The sequence below is a fragment of the Lagenorhynchus albirostris genome, chromosome 5, assembly GCF_949774975.1.
Source record: "Lagenorhynchus albirostris chromosome 5, mLagAlb1.1, whole genome shotgun sequence".
In the NCBI taxonomy this organism is placed as follows: domain Eukaryota; kingdom Metazoa; phylum Chordata; class Mammalia; order Artiodactyla; family Delphinidae; genus Lagenorhynchus; species Lagenorhynchus albirostris.
Genome location: NC_083099.1, coordinates 80,271,073 through 80,292,506, shown reverse-complemented (window position 1 = coordinate 80,292,506; position 21,434 = coordinate 80,271,073). Strand labels below are relative to the sequence as shown.

At 40.3% G+C, this 21,434-nt stretch overlaps 1 protein-coding gene across 2 annotated transcripts in view; it reads right to left on the bottom strand.

Annotated features, from left to right (window-relative positions):
• Nucleotides 1–20,684, bottom strand: part of TMEM39A (transmembrane protein 39A) — a 30,517-nt gene extending 9,833 nt beyond the window's left edge. For both annotated transcript variants that reach the window (XR_009540760.1, XM_060150561.1), the window contains exons 1-5: nt 20,403–20,684; nt 18,842–19,028; nt 10,155–10,377; nt 4,778–4,861; nt 2,604–2,758 (exon numbers count right to left, since the gene is read on the bottom strand). Coding sequence is in view for 1 of the 2 variants with exons in the window: in XM_060150561.1 (XP_060006544.1) it covers nt 2,604–2,758; nt 4,778–4,861; nt 10,155–10,377; nt 18,842–18,954 (575 nt within the window). In the remaining variant the exon portion in view is untranslated. The remainder of the gene's footprint in view (nt 1–2,603; nt 2,759–4,777; nt 4,862–10,154; nt 10,378–18,841; nt 19,029–20,402) is intronic.
• Between the last annotated feature and the right edge of the window lie 750 nt (nt 20,685–21,434).

Sequence of the window (21,434 nt, the reverse complement as noted above, 5' to 3'; positions counted from 1 at the left end):
GATGGATCCGTGGCTTTACAAGTATTAAAACCTACCAAGCTGTACATTTTAGGTATGTTCATTTCAATGCATACCAACTATACAGCTCAATTAAGTTTTAATAGAAATTGGCTTCACATAAAAATCTGAATCTCCTTTTCAGTAGAACTCTGCCAACCACAGGTTAACTCCATCACCTCTCCTTGTACATGGGAGGGATTCTGTTGTAGTAGCAATGAAGACTGGTGAGCAATGAAAGGTGTTTCCACTTGAGTTATCCAGGAACTCTGCCTGGGTCCTAAAAATCACATGCCTGGACTACATGACTTCCACTCTCATGCAGCTCCAAAATCACTGGTGGTTCTCACAACTGTCCTCATCTCAGGGTAACCTCTGAACCCATCAAAAATTCTGACATCCAGGACTCAACATTAGTCCCACAGAGCCCTGCAGTCTACCCTGAGAGGCCTTGGACAACAATGCAAATTAGACCACAACTGGAGTGAACACTATTCTCTGCCATGATACTATCCCTACTGAGGTATACAAAGTTTGCAACACTCACAAAACCTGTTCCTCTTCATCCGGACAGTTCAACATGGCTTTGAACATCAGTCCAACAGTGAACAAAAACCAAGATGAAAGCAGGCTTAAATAATAGTCTTTATTATGGCATAGAGCAGAGCAAACTGAGACAGATAGTTTCCAAAAAGGGTGAGAAAAAAAGGTGGAGAAAAAAAGATTTTTCTATCTGGAGATAGAAAAATCCATCCTGAGCATGACATGAGACAATGCCACCAAAGAAGGTGCAAACCTCTGTGAGCCACCAGCAGAACCCAGCCTGGATCTCCATGGTCAAAGGTGGTTAGGTCCTGTCTTAGCCAGTTGATGGAAGAGAAGGACAACACCTAAGTGCTCAGCCTATTAATGCTTCACTCCAGGGGACAGGAGAGCACAAAGGTCTACCTACCCTGACCACAGTGAGGTGACTAATGCCCAGTATGGGGATCATAGCAACAGAATTTTTAGTTGAGATACAGCTGCCCTGCTAAAGACTTAATTTTCCAGCCTCCCTTACAATCTATCATGCTAGGCAGGGTGGAGCAAAAAGATAGCAGAAGCTTGAGTTCTGACACCATGGAGCTATCACAACTATCCGAGATAACTTAAATACACACTATACAGGAGAGAGGAATGAGCTTCTAACTTTTTAAAGCCACAAGCATTTTGGATCTGTTATAGCAGACTAAATATACTACCTCCTGGGTCATTGTGATGATTTCATGAGGTGATGTTTATAAGCACCACCTAGCCCGACACTTAACACTTAATAAGAGCTTAATAAATGATAGCTATCTGTTAACATCTAACAAAGAAGGTTTTAGCCAAATGTAAACAAGTTAAAACTATGCAAAATAGTTTAATAAGCTAATATGTACAATAATATACCACTACACAACCATCAGAACGGCTAAAATTTTTAAAATGGAAAACATCAAATGCTGGCAAAAATGTGTAGCAACCAGACTCTTACAGAATTGCTGAAAGAATAAAATGGTATCACTTCTTTGGGAAAAAGTCTGGTAGATTCTTATAAGACTAAACATACTCCTACCTTGTGGCCTAGCAGTGCCACTCCTACATATTTCTCCCAAGAGAATGAAAAGGTATCTTTGCAAAAAAAGACTTGTATTAAGAATGTACATAACAGTTTCTTTTTAATAGTAGTCAAAAACTGGAAACAACCCAGGTGCCCAACAATAGGAGAATAAACAAACTGTGGTATATTCATACAATGAAATATTACTGATACATGCAATCACACAGACAAATCTCAAAAACAACATGCTGAGTCAAAGACAGCTTGAAAGTGTACATACTGTACAATTCCATTTATATGAAATTCTAGAATTGGCAAACTAAACTATGGTGGAAAAAAAAATCAAAACACTGTTGCGGGCTTCCCTGGTGGCGCAGTGGTTGAGAGTCTGCCTGCCGATGCAGGGGATGCGGGTCCGTGCCCCGGTCCGGTAGGATCCCGCATGCCGCGAAGCGGCTGGGCCCGTGAGCCATGGCCGCTGGGCCTGCGCGTCCGGAGCCTGTGCTCCGCAACGGGAGAGGCCACAGCGGTGAGAGGCCCGCGTACCGCAAAAAAAAAAACAAAATAAAACAAAAAAAACACTGTTGCCTCTGGGAGACAGGGGGATTGGGTTTGACTGGAAAGGGACATGAAAGAACTTCTGGAGTAATGGTGATGTTCCATACTGGGATAAGGTTTTGAGTTACACAGATATATGCATTTATCAAAACTCAGCATATGTACACAAGATTTGTGAATTTTATTGTATATGAATTTTATTTGGTGGACAGAGCTAATGAAAATATTCTTCATTGGTAGGAGAGCCATACCTCTTGGGGATAATCTTAGTTTATGTCTATTGTCCCACCTGTATCCCAGTTTAGAAAATAAGTTATATGGTCACTCTAACCACTGATTTTTCCAATTTTCTGGACTCCTGCTTTATATTGAAGAATTTCATTTCCCTCCCTTTTATACTATCATTTGCATGACCCAAATAATTTCTTAAGACTTACTAATAAAATAGTAAAACTGGAGTACTCACGGGTAGCCAAGGAAAAGGAGATTGAGGACTGAATGGCTTCGGAAGAGATTGACCAGGGTCCAACAAAGTACCCATCCACACAAAGTAAGTAGCACCAAGCGAGCTGATATGAGAACCATGTAGTGAATCATTGATGCTGCACCCGCCTTAGTGGCCTGTAAGTTTGGAAGCACCAAAAAGAAAAGCTTATAAGTGACTTTATTCAAAAGCAATGTGACTCAAGTAAGGACTTAGTAGATTTAGTGGAAGGTAAACTGTGGGGAAAAAAAAAAGAAAAAAAAAGGAAGGAATGAAGAAGAACTGCCCATCCCACCTTATCTTCCTCATTCTTAAAGATTCGATCTCTCCAGGGACAGTTAGCTGTTTCCTCCTTAAATTCCCATAGTCCCTCACAAAGACCTCCTTTAAGTTCTTATGATATTGTCTAATTTATTTACACTGGGGCTTCTCAAAGTATGTTCCATGAACCACACTCATCAGAATTACTGGGGCTGCTTACTGAACATGCAAATTCCTACTGACTTTCACCACCAGATATAGGGAACAAAAATCACAAGTCAAGGAACCTGTATTTTAACAAACCAACGAGTGATTTTTATATACATAAAGATAGTGAGCCACTAATTTATCTGACTCCGGACTAGACTGCCATGGCCTAAACAGCAGCAACAGTGTTTCTATTTTTCCTTGAATCCTCCCCCCAATCTGTTTGCTGAATTAATGTTTAATAAATTACTGAAACTTCAAAAAATAATCAGATCTTCTTTGACAAATCCCTATATAAATGTTTCTTTTTTGATTTTTGCAAATATGAAAATAATGCATGATCATTACTTCTAGTTCTTTACATCACAGCTGTTCAAATATTCTTCTTTAATCCCAGATCTTTAAAACTGATTAAATATAGTAAGAAAACATACTTGTCTAAACATGAAGCTCTGCAATGTCACTTTCTTTCAAACTGAACTAGGAAGGAATGAGTGAAATGCAGGGGAAAATGACAGATTCTTATAATCTCTAAAATAGCAGTGTCAGAACTCAGAAAAACAATTTTCTGGAGTCAACAGCACATGGGAAAGGAGAAGGAGTTTTTCAGGTCCCTCCTGTATATCCAATTTCTTAGTTCACCCAACATACTACATAGCATATATAATATATACACAATATATACTATTTGTGTAGTTACTTATAAATGCAAAGAAGCAGTTGAATTAATACTACGGCCTGGGCCTTAAACTGTAGAGTAGGCTCAAGCTGTTCTCAGCCCAGCAGGACAGAGTTGCATATCACTCCCCTGATACATACCTCATGCCAATGTACCTCATGTGCCAAAGTCAAGGGAAGGCATCTAAGCCACTGGAATTACTCCATGCCTCCATTCTCAAATGTTTAGGATTAGTAATAAATTTAAGTTTAATATTTGTCTTTCTTGGTTGGGCAGCCTCATAAAGACATCATAAGGACCTCAAAAAGAGGTTTTATTTGTCTTGGTTGCCACTGTATCCCCAGGACCTTGTGTAGTATCTGTCACATATAGGTAGCACAAGAGCTTGGGGTTTGGAATAAGGCAAAAATGATGAATACATTCAAGCTCTGCTGCCCTGGTGACACTGGGATGAGTGTGACGAGGAAAAGAGTATGTTGCTATTGGAGAGTAAATAACAGGAGATCCTAACCTAGGGAGGGTCAAGATTAGTCCTATGCAAGTGTGGATGCTGTCATTTTAAAATTCTAAGTTTTAGTAAACTCAAACAAATGTCTCTTGCTAGCAACTCCACAAATGGTATATAAATAATTTCAAGTGAATGTTACTTGAAACAATGTTTTAGATGCAACTCTTTATTTACATACATACAACTCTTCTTAACAATAGTTACCTAAAATCCATCCTATTTTTACTGCAACTATCAAAATTAGAAAGATTGTACTGGAGAACTCAGAAGCTAGAACTAAGTTCCTATTGGACAAATGAGATTTCTAACAGTTGAATTAGTATATCACACTTGAATTTTAAATATACTGTAAGAAAACCTTTTAAAAAGAACTAGCACAATTCATGTAAGAGTAAAGAAATTAATTTATATTTGCATTCAAATTATACTTGGACATTTCACATTTTCAACCTCTAACTAGCTCTAGCTACAAGTGATAGAATACAGTGAATGAGCTGTTACCTCTGAGATGAGGGCCCATACAAGCCTCCTCGCAAGCATCACTGTGATGAATGCTGCCAGGTGGTAATCAATGAGATGAAAATTCTGTAAGAGAAACAAATAACTGTATCAGAAAGAAATATGTGTATCCAGTTGGAACTACTACATGAAGAGGTTTGCCCCCTCAAAAGACTGTCCTATATCATCTTACACTTACAGACCACAGGAATTTGAGGGACCTTGAAGAGACTACCTACCTTCTACTTCTTTCAGGACAAACTGCTTTAACTTTTCAAACACTATTTTAAACTATCTGGAATGTAACCTTCTCCTTTTTTGCAAGTTTACTGTATTAGAAGGAAAAGATTACAGTTTTGGGTTAACAAGTGATAACCTGCAGAATTATGGCAAGAATAATTATCTAAAATGCCATATTTATAATGAGTGTCAAATTTAAATTCCCAGGCTTCAAGAGTTACTGCTGTTGGTCTCTCTTTATGAAAGCTTATATTAATCCAATTGGGCATCTACTAATCTAAACTCCCTACTCACTGATACATCAATACATTCAGTCTTTTCCCCTTAGCTTGATTTAAAAACATGTCTTATATTTGATCTCTTCTTCCTATAAAATGATAGCATTACCTAGATGCTGTGTATGGTTCCTTTTAGTTCTAAATCTGTATATATAACTGTGATAATAAACAAAATGAAAAATCAATAGCAAAAAGAAAGTTGCGATGTATTTTCATTTTGATGGTCAGAAGGTCTGTAAGTTTCCACAGTCCTCCTTCAAGAATTTCTCAACTTATTCAATAAATATGAACTAGACACCCACAGCGTGCCATGTAGTCTTCTAGATACTGAGGATACAATGCTGAAGAATGATAGACAAGATTCCTGCTCTCCTGGATCTTACTTTTTACTGCAGTGTGAGAGAGAAAGGGGATGGCAGAGATTACTAGTTGTTTCTTCTGCCATCACAAAATTTAACTGGACACTGACTCCTAGCTGACTAAAGGTTCATTTCTCAGCCTCCCTTGCAATAACTACTTGCGGCAAAGGGACACGAGGGAAAGTCATGTGTGTGACTTCCAAGCCATGCCCTTAAAGGAAAGAGCTGTCTCTTTCTCCTTTCCTCCTTCCTGCCAGCTGCATGTGATGACAGGAGTTGGAGCCTTTGGACCATGGTGTCTGAAAGCAGCACATTGGGGGTGGCAGAGCAACAGATATGAAGAGTTGCCACACTGGCCTTATATCACCTACCTACTTTTTATACAATAGGGAAATAAACATCTGTTCTGTTTTAGACACCCTGTTACAGCAGTTAAACCCACATCTTTAATAATAAGTTGCTTAAGGGGGGAGGGCAATGACAATAAACAAACTAACAAGCAAAAGCATTTCAAATAGTTATGCTGCTGGTAAGAAATAAAACAATAATGACTGGGAAGGGAAGCAGAACCAATTTAAATTGGTGCTTAGGGAGGCTATCTCTGAGAAAGTGGCACTTGGGCTGACAGCTGAATGACAAAAAAGCACAAGCCATGACAAGATCTGGGGGCAGAGAGCTCCAGGCAGAGGAAAAAGTAATCATACAGGCTCTAAGGCAGGGAAATATATGCCTGGTATGTCTGAAAATCAGCAAGAAGGCTGGAATTAGGTAATGAGCAATAAAAGATTGAGTTTATATATTTTTTCCTATGGGGAAGTCATAAGAGTGTTTTAGGCAAAGGGTGCCATGATTCTATTTGTATTTTAAAATTATCACGCTGATTGCTGTGTGGAAAATACACTGTATTGGGGAAAGATCAGTTAAGAAGCTATTGCTTTCAATTCAGATGAGAAAACATGATGGATTGAACAGGGTCAGTAGTGATGGAGTGGCCAGATTTGGGATACATTTTAAAGGTAAAGCAGTCAGATTATCAAAAGAGTGGCTTACCATTCCTCAGATCATTTCCTTTTCCCTGTCTCTCTTTAAGTGTTTGGATTCTAACAATTATTTATCCCCTCTTAGTTTTGAGACTCCTCCCTGCTCATCCTACTCCTTCAAAATAATGGAAGCAAATACACTACAGCCCCTAGCTAATGTCTGGGGGTCTTATGTATCACCAATCCATCTAAGACATTTTTTATATCGAAAAATTTAAGTGCCTAATGTACCTCATTGTTAAGCAAATTTTGTTATATTCTAAATCATTGAAAACTAGTAATCTACTTACGATTAACTCTTTATAAACCAGAATATTTGATTAATCAAAGTGCTCCACTCCTGAATATTCTGAATAACTTACTACACCACTTTTAGCTTTTGTTTCTTAGGGTTAAGACTCACTCAGCTAATTATCTGATAGCTAGAATGAAACTAACATATTCAGGTGTCCACATTTTCTTTTTGATAATTATTAAGATCTTGAAAATGAAAACAAAAAACCATATATATAACTCTGACAAATTTCTGAGTCAGGCATGCCTAACAGAAGAAAACTTAAAAGAGACAAACCACTAGTTAAGACATAAGTCCCTTGGCGACCATCCCAGTCAAGCTGCCACCTGCCATGCTTGAATACCTTCAGTGGTGGGAAGCAATTAGGTCTGTAGCAGTCCATTCATCTTTAACAGCTCACTGATGCAGGCCCTCAGATTCATAGGCTAAAATCTTATTTGCTATTCCACATACGTTACTCTTAGCTCCACAATTCAATTTTAAGCTTTGTGTGATCAAGGATTATGTGTGGCAGATAAGTTAGCCAGTCCACATGGTAACCTCCTTTAAGTGTGCCTTCTTCTACTGTAGAGACTGGAAAGCTAAAAACTACATTTCCGAACTTTCCTGTAACTAAAGTTACTAGATTTGATTTAATGTCTGCCAATCACATAAGCTGAGTAAAGTGGGGAGAGGGGCAGGGTAAAAGGCACCCATTTTTGGTGGTATGAGTCAGGCAAAGGAAGCATAATTCTGGAGTCAGCAGCCATAGCAGCACTGGCTCCCTCCATTTCAAGGCAACATTTATAAGGGACTTTCACAAGAACTCCTGTCAGAAATGGTTGACTGGGAAAAAAGCTCTTTGATTACCTTAAAATTCAGTAAGTGAGAAGTTTCCATGGGACGTCAAAGTGAAAACAGTATAACAGAACTAACCAATGGTACTCATGGAGTAAACACAGAATAAATACAGGAAGCATAGCAGATAGGTCTGAATTTGAGTGTTAACTTTGTCACATGTGATTTTAAGCCAGTTTCATAACTTCTAGGTCTTATGTTTCTCACTTATAAAATGGGAGTCTTAGAGTAGTACCTACCTGTTTTTAGAAAGAATAAATAAGATAATACTTGCAAATAACACAGTAAATATTTTAGCAAGTATTTGCCAATGTCATTGTTAAGATACTGGGGTATTTACTTATAAAACTATACAGCTGATGACCATCATCAAAAAATCTAGAAACAATAAATGCTGGAGAGGGTGTGCAGAAAAGGGAACACTCTTGCACTGCTGGTGGGAATGTGAATTGGTACAGCCACTATGGAGAACAGTATGGAGGTTCCTCAAAAAACTACAAATAGAACTACCATATAACCCAGCAATCCCACTACTGGGCATATACCCTGAGAAAACCATAATTCAAAAAGAGTCATGTACCAAAATGTTCACTGCAGCTCTATTTACAATAGCCCGGAGATGGAAACAACCTAAGTGTCCATCATCGGATGAATGGATAAAGAAGATGTGGCACATATATACAATGGAATATTACACAGCCATAAAAAGAAACGAAATTGAGTTACTTGTAGTGGGGTGGATGGACCCAGAGTCTGTCATACAGAGTAAAGTAAGTCAGGAAGAGAAGGACAAATACAGTATGCTAACACATATATATGGAATCAAAGGGAAAAAAAAATGTCATGAAGAACCTAGGGGTAAGATAGGAATAAAGACACAGACCTACTAGAGAATGGACTTGAGGATATGGGGAGGGGGAAGGGTAAGCTGGGACAAAGTGAGAGAGTGGCATGGACATATATACACTACCAAGTGTAAAATAGATAGCTAGTGGGAAGCAGCCGCATAGCACAGGGAGATCAGCTCGGTGCTTTATGACCACCCAGAGGGGTGGGATAGGGAGGGTGGGAGGGAGGGAGACGCAAGAGGGAAGAGATATGGGAACATGTGTATATGTATAACTGATTCACTTTGTTAAAGCAGTAACTAACACACCATTGTAAAGCAATCATACTCCAATAAAGATGTAAAAAAAAAAAAATATATACAGCTGGAAGAAGCCTTAAAGATATCTAATCCAACCTCATTTTACAATACCATGGCCAAAGAAGGATTTAAAATAAAAATGTTTATTCCCTTCTCATACTATCTTGAATATTTTGGTCCACATTTCCTTTCTATGTTCACCAGGCCAGGGAGGTTTTCTAATCATTTATAAGTGTCAGACACATACAATCTACCCAGGACAATAATCTTCTTTCTCCTAGAGCATATCTCCACTATCCATCCAAATCTGCCATTGCTGACCACTTACCTACTAGGTCACCTGACTATCCTGAACTGTTATTTTATATACCTATCTGTGGAGAACCCTCTGTGCATCAAGATTACCACAGCACACTAAATAACTGGAAAGAGTTATAACTGCTGATGTACTTCAGCAGAGATGGCTAGTTCTTATCTCATTTTATTTTGGTAACAGAACCCAATTTTACTCAGGGTAACAATGAACCCAGCTAAGGTACTATATTGTCCAACCTCCCTTACAGTTAGGAGTGGGTACTTGTGAAAATGATGTGAGCCTGGCCTATAAGAAATTCTCCTTTATGCTTCCCTACGTTCTTTCCCCTTTCTGGAGAACAGGGACAGACCACAGCCACCTTGGAGGCCACATGCTAGAAGATGGCAGAGTCTCCATCGGCCTAGGTCCCCTGCCAATGGAAGTGTGCTACTCTTGCCAACCAGGACAACTGCCTCAGACTGTTACATGTTTGAGGCATTATACAATTTGCGGTTTATTTGTTACAGAAGCTATCACTATCCTCACATAGCCATCAAAAGGATAAAGTTCCTGGAATATAATCATACTTGCACCTTAAACTTTCAACAAATTTAACATGGTGTACAGAAAGCTAAATATTAAAACCCTTCTGTGATATGTTTATAATAAATTACTTAAATGTTTTCTGCATTTTCATTTATATTTTTACTACTTCTGGTTATGGACCAAAGCCAGATATTTAACAATCTTATGACATTATATTGTGAAGGTAATCTGTGCTTTAATATAAAAACATTTGATTCCAAGAAAAATAATTTCTACACATAAGTTTTCCTACTAGTTTCTTGGCTAAGTAACATGAAGAACTTAAAGGCCTGTTAAGACTTACCAATGAAGTACAAGAGGCAGGATGATTATAAGGATACCACCACACTGTTTTATAGATGTTGATGTACTGAATGAACAGAGCAACCAACAAGTAGATGAAAAAGAGAAATTCAAAGAGCAGGCTCCCATCCACAGGCAAATCAGGAATTTGGCAATGACGAACAGGACCTGGGGTGATTAAGGCTGTGATAGGTGGGACCGGAAGGCCAATAGCACTACCATTCCTAAAAAGAGAAAATTATGGTTAATTCAAATGGTGACATCTTTCAGTGTCAAAGAGCACAAAAGGGTTCTGCTTCCTTTTTCACCTACACTTTAACTGTTGGCCTTCCTCAAGACTCTATTCTGGGACCTTTTGCTCATCTCTTTCCCCTCTGTACACTCTCTCTCCATAATGTAATACATGGTCATGGCTTCCATTATCTCCTACATGCTGAAAACTAAAATTTCTCTCCAAATAGCTCACCGCTGCATTTTAGATCCATGATATCAAGTTGTCTACTGGACATCTCTGTGGTTCTCCTCCTACAATCCTGACCCTAGTCCACGGCCCACCCAGTTAGCTGCCCAAATCAGAAACCTGGGAGTCATATTAGGAATTTTCTTCTCTAAATCATATATACTCCACTTTATAAATTTTTTTCCAAACTGCACTCTCCTCTCTAAACCCACTGCCTAAGTTCAAGGAGTTACCATTTTTCACTTGAACTACTGAGGTAATCCCTCTAAATTCAACTCTACTTTGACCAAATCCTCCAACCTGCCTTCAAAGATCTTTCTAAAGTGAAACTGATAGTGGACTCTCTTGCCTAAAACTCTTTAGTGGCTCTCCACTAATAGCATAATGTAATGTCCAAAAATGTTTAGTCTGTCCTATGAGGCCCTCTGCTTAACAGACTACTCTCATCCCTTATCACTCCTCCACATGCACCCTATATACTACCCATGCTATTTGCTATCTGTGAATATACATGCTATTCCTTTGTATACACCATTCTTTTTACCATTAATGCCCTCCACAATCACCTTCCTTAAAGTTTCACATACACATTTACAGACAAAATCCTTCAAGACTTTTAAAATGATCAAACATATCCTCTAAAAGCTTACTCTTACTCACTCAATCAAAACTGATTCATCTCTCCTCTGTGCCACTATTATACCTAAACTCTGCCTTTATTGCACTTTTCATACTGTTATACAGTTTTTTTCATTATACTGTTGTATAATTTTTTTGCATACATCTTTTTGTCTATCAGATCATAATCTCAAGGACAGAGACAGTACTTTTCCTGGTTCAATGCAAATACATACCTTTAGGTTGAGGAGACAGCAGACCAATACAGTCATTAAAAAGAGGGAGATCTCTTAAAATACAAATTAAAATGTAGAGATTTTAATCCCTATCTTCTTCTTGTTCTTTCTTCTAAGTGCTTTTGTAAGTCACAAATAGCTGGGCTATCTAAAATGGTAAGATGAGGGACTTCCCTGGTGGTCCAGTGATAAAGACTCCACACTCCCAATGCAGGGGGCCCGGGTTCAATACCTAGTCAGGGAACTAGAACCCGCATGATGCACCTAAAAGATCCTGCATGCTGCAACTAAAGATCCCACACACAGCAACTGTGTGCCACAACTAAGACCTGGAGCAGCCAAATAAATAAATAAAATGATAAGATGAGGGTAAGGAATAAAATTTCCCATTGTTTATATGCCTGTGAATAGAGATCTAAGGGTCTACTATTGCTAATAGAATAAGGAAAAGAGGCTTGGTTTGGTTATTTCCAAAGAAGATTCTAGAGAAGGAACAATATTACTGTTACCATTCTACTCTAAAATTTTCAAATATAGAATTCTACCATTAATATGTGACATTTACAGTACTTTAAGTGACTCATGGGAATATGAACTCTGCTCATTCTGAACAGTTAAGAATACCATGGCAGAGGGCTTCCCTGGTGGCGCAATGGTTGAGTCTGCCTGCCGATGCAGGGGACACGAGTTCGTGCCCCGGTCTGGGAAGATCCCACATGCTGCAGAGCTGCTGGGCCCGTGAGCCATGGCCGCTGAGCCTGCATGTCCAGAGCCTGTGCTCCGCAACAGGAGAGGCCCGCGTACCGCAAAAAAAAAAAAAAAAAAAAAAAGAATACCATGGCAGAAACTCAGAAGAACTAGAAGGGAAGAACAGGGATGGGGGGAGAGTCAGAAAAAATTATAAAAATTTCTTCCCCTCATTCTCAGGAGTACACTCCAATAGAACAAGCTTACCAAGGAATAGGTTGTGATCTACCAGTAGGTCTCAAAACCTTACTTGCTCAATCATAAACCAATCATTAATACACCACTATCCTCTGATCTGTTCTGGGAGAAGGGCCACAGCACTGCACAACTCCAGGAGGTATTTTTCACACAGAATACAACATGAAAGGTGCCCTCTGGAGTTGTTCAAGTTGGTGAACTTGGAGAGAATTAATGCCAGCAGCCATTCTATTCCCTCACTCCATTTAATCATAAAATATGGAAACAAAAAATTCTGATGAGGAGCCTCTACTCTAGGATAAACTAAACATTCTCTAGAGCAAATAAAATTTCTTATTCCTCTTTAGTCAGAAGTACATGCTAAAATATCTGTTACGATTTAAAGGTTTTTATAGAATTTTCCTAAGTAAAGCAGACTAATTCTGCTGTTAACAAAGTTAATAACACTCTGGGCTTCAAGAAAAATATTAAAAACAAAATACAAAAGATCTATATTTGTGGAACTACCATATGATCCAGCAATCCCACTCCTGGGCATATATCCAGAGAAAACCATAATCCAAAAGGGTACCTGCATTCCAATGTTCACTGCAGCACTGTTTACAATAGCCAAGACATGGAAGCAACCTAAACGTCCATTAACAGATGAATGGATAGAAAAGATGTGGTACATATATACAATGAATATTACTCAGCCATAAAAAAGAATGAAATAATGCCATTTACAGCAGCGTGGATGGACCTAGAGATTGTCACACTAAGTGAAGTAAGTCAGACTCAGAAAGACAAATATCATATGATACTGCTTATATGTGGAATCTAAAAAAAGGTACAAATGAACTTATTTACAAAACAGAAATAGAGTCACAAATGTAGAAAACAAACTTATGGTTACCAGGGGAAAGGAAGTGGAGGGATAAATTGGGATTGGGATTGACATATACACACCACTATATATAAAACAGATAACTAATAAGGACCTACTGTACAACACAGGGAACTCTACTCAGTACTCTATAATGACCTATATGGGAAAAGAGTGGATATATGTGTATGTATAACTGACTCACTTTGCTGTGCAGCAGAAACTAACACAACATTGTAATTCAACTGTCCTCCAATAAAAATTTAAAAAAAAAAAAAAAAGGATGCCCTCAATCCTCCTCCCCCATACTTGGAAAAGCGCTGCTCTTCTGTACGCCCATTAAATTCTGTGCCTAGTTCCCTTATCACACTTATCATTCATACAGTATTGAAATATTCTCTCCCCTGGTAGGCAGTAAACCACGTGTAATCAGAAATCAAGATGTTAGGGAACTACTGACCAAAACAACTCACCTTGGCCAGACACAATAACTGCTTGCATGAGTTATCTCGTAACAGGAGATCCCAATAAGGAACATGGTGCTGCTGCTGAAAACTAACTGGGAGAATTTGGGAGGGGCCAAAAGGAGGGAGGAGATGCCAGCCCATAATATGTCCTGCCAACCTCCCAGAAACCCTCATGCTAGAATCCATCTTGGCTGAGAGATACGTGCGTCACCAGGAAGTACCGAGTCAGACCAAATATGGCACAAGCAAGATGACTGGCCAGAGACAACCCAGAAAGCTAACCCCATTACCATAAAACCTGAGACTGCGAGCCAAGTAGCAGAGCAGTAGCAGAGCAGTTTTCCTGGGTTCCCTTACCCTGCTGCTCTCTGTCCAGGTGCCCCTTCCAAATAAAGTCTTTTGCTTTGTCAGTTAAAAAAAAAAATCTGTTATTTGTGATAGCCTATACAGCCTTAGCTATTATACTTCAAGCCAAAAGACAAAGAGACAAACATCAAATATAGTGATCCAGAGAATCAGTTGGAAAGAGGAAAGTAATTCTATATGTTAAAAGTTTGAGAGGAGATATGATCAAAGATCTTATAACCAAAAAAAAAAAAAAAGAGCTAAAATAAATAGACTTGGTCAGTACATCTCAGAAAATTAATTACGGAGGTATCATTCAAGAAAAATTAAAAGTATTGTTCCTAGGGCTTCCCTGGTGGCGCACTGGTTAAGAATCCGCTTGCCAATGCAGGAGACATGGGTTCGATCCCTGGGCCAGGACGATCCCACATGCCGCAGAGCAACTAAGCCCGTGTGCCACAACTACTGAGTCTGTGCTCTAGAGCCTGCAAGCCACAACTACTGAGCCTATGTGCCACAACTACTGAAGTCCATGCACCTAGAGCCCAGGCTCCACAACAAGAGAAGCCACTGCGATGAGAAGCCTGCGCACCGCAATGAAGAGTAGTCCCTATTCACCGCAACTAGAGAAAGCCCGCATGCAGCAACAAAGACCCAACACAAACAAAAATAAAATAAATTAAAAAAAAAAAGTATTGTTCCTCTGAAAGAATATAAAACAGATTCAAGAAGAGCAAAGTGACACAAATGTTTGAGATACAATGTGGGAGAGTTCCAGTCCCAGATATCCCACTAACCAGTTGTGGTTTTTGAGAAAGTAACTTTATATCCCTGAGCCTCAGTTTCTTCATCTATAATACAAAGGGTTGGAAAAGATTCTCTTCAAAGAACTCTTCTCAATGCTATCACTGAATATTCTCTTTCAAACTGTCTCGCAGGTCCCCAAGACCATGCCTAAGCCTGATGATTCACTAGGAGGACTCACAGGACTGCGCATATAGTCATGTTCATGGCTTCGATGTATAACAGCAAAAGAATACAAATCAAAACTAGCAGATAGGGGCTTCTCTGGTGGCGCAGTGGTTGAGAGTCCGCCTGCCGATTTAGGGGACATGGGTTCGTGCCCCGGTCCAGGAAGATCCCACATGCCGCGGAGTGGCTAGGCCCGTGAGCCATGGCCGCTGAGCCTGCGCTTCCGGAGCCTGTGCTCTGCAACGGGAGAGGCCACAACAGTGAGACGCCCGCGTACCGCAAAAAAAAAAGCCCAAAAAACTAGCAGATGGAAAAGGTACCAGGCAAAGTCCAGAGGAAACCAGGTGCAGACTTCCAAGAGTCCCTTCTCAGTGGAGTCATACAGGATGCACTTAACTCCTTCAGCAACTAGTTATGACAACATGTGTGAAGTGCTGTCTACCAGGGAGCTTCATTAGAGACTGAGCAGGCAAGGTTTTTTACTGGAGACTAGCCACGTAAATACTCTTTACCTAGCACTACCAAAATTCCAGACTCCCAAAAGGAAAGCAGATGATCAGCATAACAATCCTTAGAAAGGACTGCATAGGAGGCTGGCATCTGGGAACCTGACTGGTAAACAGTCCCCTCCACTGATACAAAAGCTTCCCTAAATAATAAGAGTGGCTCACTGTGCCTAAACTATTTGTGCAAACAATATGAATTATGGTGAACCCTGCTTTGTCCTTGTATGCAGGAAAGAGTTAACATAGCAGACCTAAGACTGGCTTTTACGGAGCTAGCAAGCAGCACATTTTAGGTAAGCAAACAGATAAAGCAAGAAAAATTTAAAGGAATAAAAAAGAACTAAAAGGGATAGAGAAAGCAGTGATCATTCAGACATGCTCAGGTGGTATTATTAACTAAGCATACAAGAACAAAACAAAGAAAAAAATCACTCTTAGTCCTTCTCAAATAAGATTCTCCCTCAACTAAGAACTCTCTAAAAACTCAGCAGTTCACAGTATATCCTCCTTCTTTAGATGGCAATCATCTAAGCACATAGTCCCAAGAACAAATCCCTGCTCCCCACAGGTAGAAAGCAGGACAGGATGGATTTCAATTCTGATTGTGTCACCAAACTACCTCTTTGACATTCTCAAGTTTAACTTCAAACAGGTCACAAACACCTAACAAACAGGGGCAAATGCTCTCTTCTTCTGCTGATTTCTGTCTTGCAGAATCAAGTATAATATCCAAAATTACATCACACTTAAGCAATTGTCTATTTATCTCTTCAATACTCTACAGACACTCCAGAAATGAGTTCTCTGCATCTGGACATCGTCTTTCTTTATACACATCCTTCCTAAAATCATATTCTAGGCTATCTAACACTGGTTTTATCCACACTTTTTATACCCTTTCCCCAGGTCTTGTAAAACAACCTGTTCTAGGCTGCTTCTTTCCCATCAAGAAACAAATATAGGACTGTCTGTCTTCTTCCAAAATAACCCCTATAGGTAAAAATGTCACAAAATAATCCCTCATAATAGCTTTAGTGACTTTTCAAAACATGGGCAACTATTATTTTTCACTTTATTCTAATCTGTTGAAAAATAAGTCCTTCTCCCCACCAACACCATTAATTGCTAAAGAAATATATGTTAAGGGAGGAAAGTTGATGGAGAATGGTAGATCAAGGCAACCATAACTAGAACCTGGAAAGCCAGGATAGAAGAGCTACAAGGAAGACAGATCACATGCTCAGAGTTAAACTCATTTAAGAGCAGAGGTATTTTCTAAATGTTCTTAGTTCTTCCCAGTATTCTATCTGCAGACTTAAGTACATGCAGAACCATCTGAGAATGTGGTTTTCAGCTCTTTTTAAATAGCAGAACAGTTCATATTCCCTCCCCAAAAGATATTTTACATGGTATCCTAATATTTAAAATACACAGGAGAAAAAGTTAGTCTCATTAAGAGAGGACTGGGAAACCTAAAGCCTAGACTACTAGGCCTGAATGACTTTTTCTCCCTTCTTTGTGCTCCTACAGCAGCCCAAAACACTGAGGAGGGTTTCCATGGGACGATATGAGAATCTAATCTAATCTAAGAATCTAGGGAAATCCTCAAAGTCAAAGTAAATGAACAAAGAACTACTGGAGGGCTTCCCTGGTGGCGCAGTGGTTGAGAGTCTGCCTGCTGATGCAGGGGACACGGGTTCGTGCCCCGGTCCGGGAGGATCCCACATGCCGCGGGGCGGCTGGGCCTGTGAGCCATGGCTGCTGGGCCTGCGAGCCATGGCTGCTGGGCCTGCGCGTCCGGAGCCTGTGCTCCGCAACGGGAGAGGCCACAGCAGTGAGAGGCCCGCGTACCGCCAAAAAAAAAAGAACTACTGGAGTTAATACAGAGGCAGAGTTAGAATACTGTAGCTAGCTAGAATCTTAGCTAGGCACAGCTATGATTTTCTACTGCAATTTGAAAGTACTGAATCACTAAACTGATGGTCAGTATATATTAGTAAAATTAAAGCATGAACTTCAAATAGGAAACATCCTTCATCTCAGTATCTATGTTGGATAGTACCTTTCCTCAAGAGCTTTTTCACATAGTCTCAGTTTTTCATTTTTCTTTATTTAAAAAAATAAAACAACACATGCTATTTGTAGAAATTTTGGGAAATTCAGAGTCAAGTTTTTAAAAGTTACTGCAATTTACTACTTCATTTATTTCCAAGCAGAAAGTATTTATTTATGAAGCAGAAAGTATTACCGTTTTTAAAATGAGGAAATCCAAAGAACAGGAGAGTAAAAATATTACTCTAGGATAAATTATAAGTACTCTGTATACATACGTAAATATAAAATTTGGATTGAAAATTAGTATAATGAGAATCAGCCTGGAAAGTCCCTTCAAACTGGAATTTCAGGGAGAGCCCCACTGAAATGACAAGACCAGAAATGATTCTGAAGACAGAGTAGAGCTTGGGGTGGAAGGTCAGAAAGAAAGAAGGGCAGGCCAGAAAGAGAAAGTGCACAAATAACATCAGGAGGGCCTGAAAAGACAAGAGTAGTACTGACTGCTAGCTGTGAAAATTAGAATCCAAGCCAGAGAAAACTCTATTCAGGGAGGAAGCAGGAAAAAAAAATTATCTTGACCAAACAATCCAGTAAAACCCATCTCTTTCTACTGCTACATGATTGAACCTCCTGATGAAACGAGTTATCCTGGATAATTTTAGAAATAATTCATTCTAACTTTTGAAAATTAGGAATAGAGATAAATTTCCATTAAGGAAATCAAATTCTTTATTCTCGTACAACATGACACAAATCTTAAGATGTTTAGGCTACAGCTGATAGTTTATTCATTTCATTCTGAACAAAATAATTTTTAAGACCCTTGACAGAATATGACAATTTTAGAATCACATGTTAACTGTCTATTTTAATTTACCCTCCCCAAAAAAGAATGCTAGTAAGTAGTTAAACCATCATATTCATCTTGAACTGTAATTTATTTCTCTCTTCTTTTAATAGCTGAAAAAAAAGGTGATGACGAGAATTTGGATTATCAGCCATAAGTATGAATCAGCCTGTTTTCACTTTGTGGGCATCACAACTTTCTATCTCCAAAGTATTCTGAAATACTTCGTTTTCAATCTTTAGGGTCAGGATTTCTACTTCAGTGTCAGAAGACAATCTTGATAAACAAATATCTGAATAGTCTGTATTAGTCTTCTGTATTAGCCTTACTGATCATAGGATATTACAAATTACGCAAAGTCTTATTCTTTACCTGTTTCTCAGGCCTGTTCCATTGCCACAGCCCCCACCAACCAAAGTCTGCAAAGAAGGTAAAGCTGAACGGCTTAGCTGCTGCCGACTAGGGCCCCTCCTTCCACCGGGCATGTCCAGGAACCAGTCTGCTTCCAGTGCCACCTGTAGCTGCAACCCAGGTTAACGGTTGTCAGCCTATTTCAACACTGAACAAAAAGAGACATTTAAATATCAGTTTACTATTTTTAAAGTAGGCAGTGTAACAAAACAACCAGAAAAACTGAGTGAGCAGACCTTGTAAAACCAGATTGTCAAACAAATGCTCCCAATGTCTATTACCTAGTTTATTCTAATGAAAGGACTACTCAGTCTCCAATGGGTCAGAAGCCTAAATTCTAATCTAAGCTCTGTTTGAAAGATATTACAATCAGGTAGAAATTTACAAGAAACATTGAATATATACATTTCCAGTTCAAAAGTAGTATTTCATAGGGGCTTCCCTGGTGGCGCAGTGGTTGAGAGTCTGCCTGCCGATGCAGGGGACGCGGGTTCGTGCCCCGGTCCGGGAAGATCCCACATGCCGCGGAGCGGCTGGGCCCGTGAGCCATGGCCGCTGAGCCTGCGCGTCCAGAGCCTGTGCTCCGCAACGAGAGAGGCCACGGCAGTGAGAGGCCCGCGTACCGCTAAAAAAAAAAAAAGTAGTATTTCACAATAAGTCACTTGAAATGCAGAAGAATCGACACTGTCCAAAATGTTAGGTTTTGTTATCAAGGGAATCTAGATTCTGAGATCAATTCTTATTATGACTTCCTAATATCTGACTTCTTATTATCTGACTTGGAAGCATTTAACCTGAGTTTGTTTCCTCATCAGAAAAAAAAGCGTTCCTTGTCCTACAGAGGTGGTTGTCAGGACTGACAAAGATGCGTGAAAGTACATCAGAAGGTCTTTTAGCGCTTTAAAAGTAAAACTGTTCAAATGGTATTCCACATGTTAGAGTGAAAATACTGGAAAGAGCTCAAGTGGATGACTACTCCAGAAAAACTGATGTAAAATCATTTAGAAATTACTGAAACTGCAGGATTAAAAGACAAGTAATACATAAAGACCATCACTGAAAAGAAACTGTTTTTATCAATCTATGGCAAAATCACGGCTCCGCCAATATGGATACCAAAAATCTGTTTCCTAAACAATACAACTTAAAAACTGAAGAACGACACCGTGGAAAAACCCTGGTTTTCAAAACGTTACAGCAGATATCCTCTGTTCCCTATTCCTAACAGCTTTCGGCTTTAGATTTACAAACGCCAGGTGAGACAAAGCATTCAAACCGTTGAATGTAGAGGCAGCTGGTCCTTGCTCAATTAACCAGCAAAGGGAAAGAAAAGTGTGGAGCAAAAAAATTGGGACGGAAGAGGACGAGAGGATGGGGTGGGGAAAGGTGGGCGGCGAGAGGACCACAAACTTCAATAGACTGGCCCCTAAGAGGGGATGACAAAGCGGCCCCCGCCGCGCAACCTGGAGGGCCGAAGCAGGCCAGGGACAATCGGACAGCGCGGCAGCTCGGTAATACTCACGCATGGAGGAGGCCAGGCCAGTGGGGAAGGATCCCTGGGAGGAGGCGGCTTTACAGGCTGGACCCCAGGCAAGAGAACTCCCTGCCCAGGTTGAGGCGCTACAAACCAGTTGCTTGCCCGCGGGCCGTCCCCTCCCGGAGAGTCGAGAAAAAGTGTCCAGGCTTCGCGCTGCCAGACCCAGACACCGAGTCAGTGCCAGAGTCAGAGCCAGAGCTAAAGCTAGAGGCAGAGCCCGACCCCGTCAGCACTCATCATCAGCCTCCATTACCACGGAGCTGAGCAGACGTGGCAGCGCACAGTGGTGACGTCAGCTCCGCGACGGCCTACCGCCCCAGCCGCGAACAGGCCCCGGAACTACACGAGAGCCAGGGAGGGGGCACCGCACCCCGTCTTGCGTGCACCTGCGCAGTGGAACTCGCCTTCTCCGCTGGTGTCGCGGCCCCGCCTTCCCCGCTAGTACTAACCAACGTATTTCCTCCCAAGCTCCAACGACGTGCGGACAACCACGTTAGGGCTTATTCCTGTTATCTCATGGACTCCAAGTAACAACCGTGTTCAAGTTATCAACCTCCTTTTTACAGATGGGGGAGGTTGGGAGACATTACTTGAGCTCAAGTCACTGCTAGGTAAAGGAGATCGAGCCGCGAAGTCGTGCTTCAGCAACAAATCTTGCGCTTATTTTATGTTAAGAAAAGGACTAGGTAGATGGTGGAGTTACAAAAGTGAATATCCCAAAGAGCTCACAGTGTAGTAGAAGAAACAAGACACCAGGAAAACACAGTAATTACAATTTATTACAATAAGTATAACATTAAAAGTATGCCCAAGGGGACTTCCCTGGTGGCACAGTGGTTAAAGAATCCACCTGCCAATGCACGAGACAAGGGTTCGATCCCTGGTCCGGGAAGATCCCACATGCCGTGGAGCAAATAAGCCTGTGTGCCACAGCTACTGAGCTCGTGTGCCACAACTAATGAAGTCTGTGCACCTAGAGCCCATGCTCTGCAACAAGAGAAGCCACCCCAATGAGAA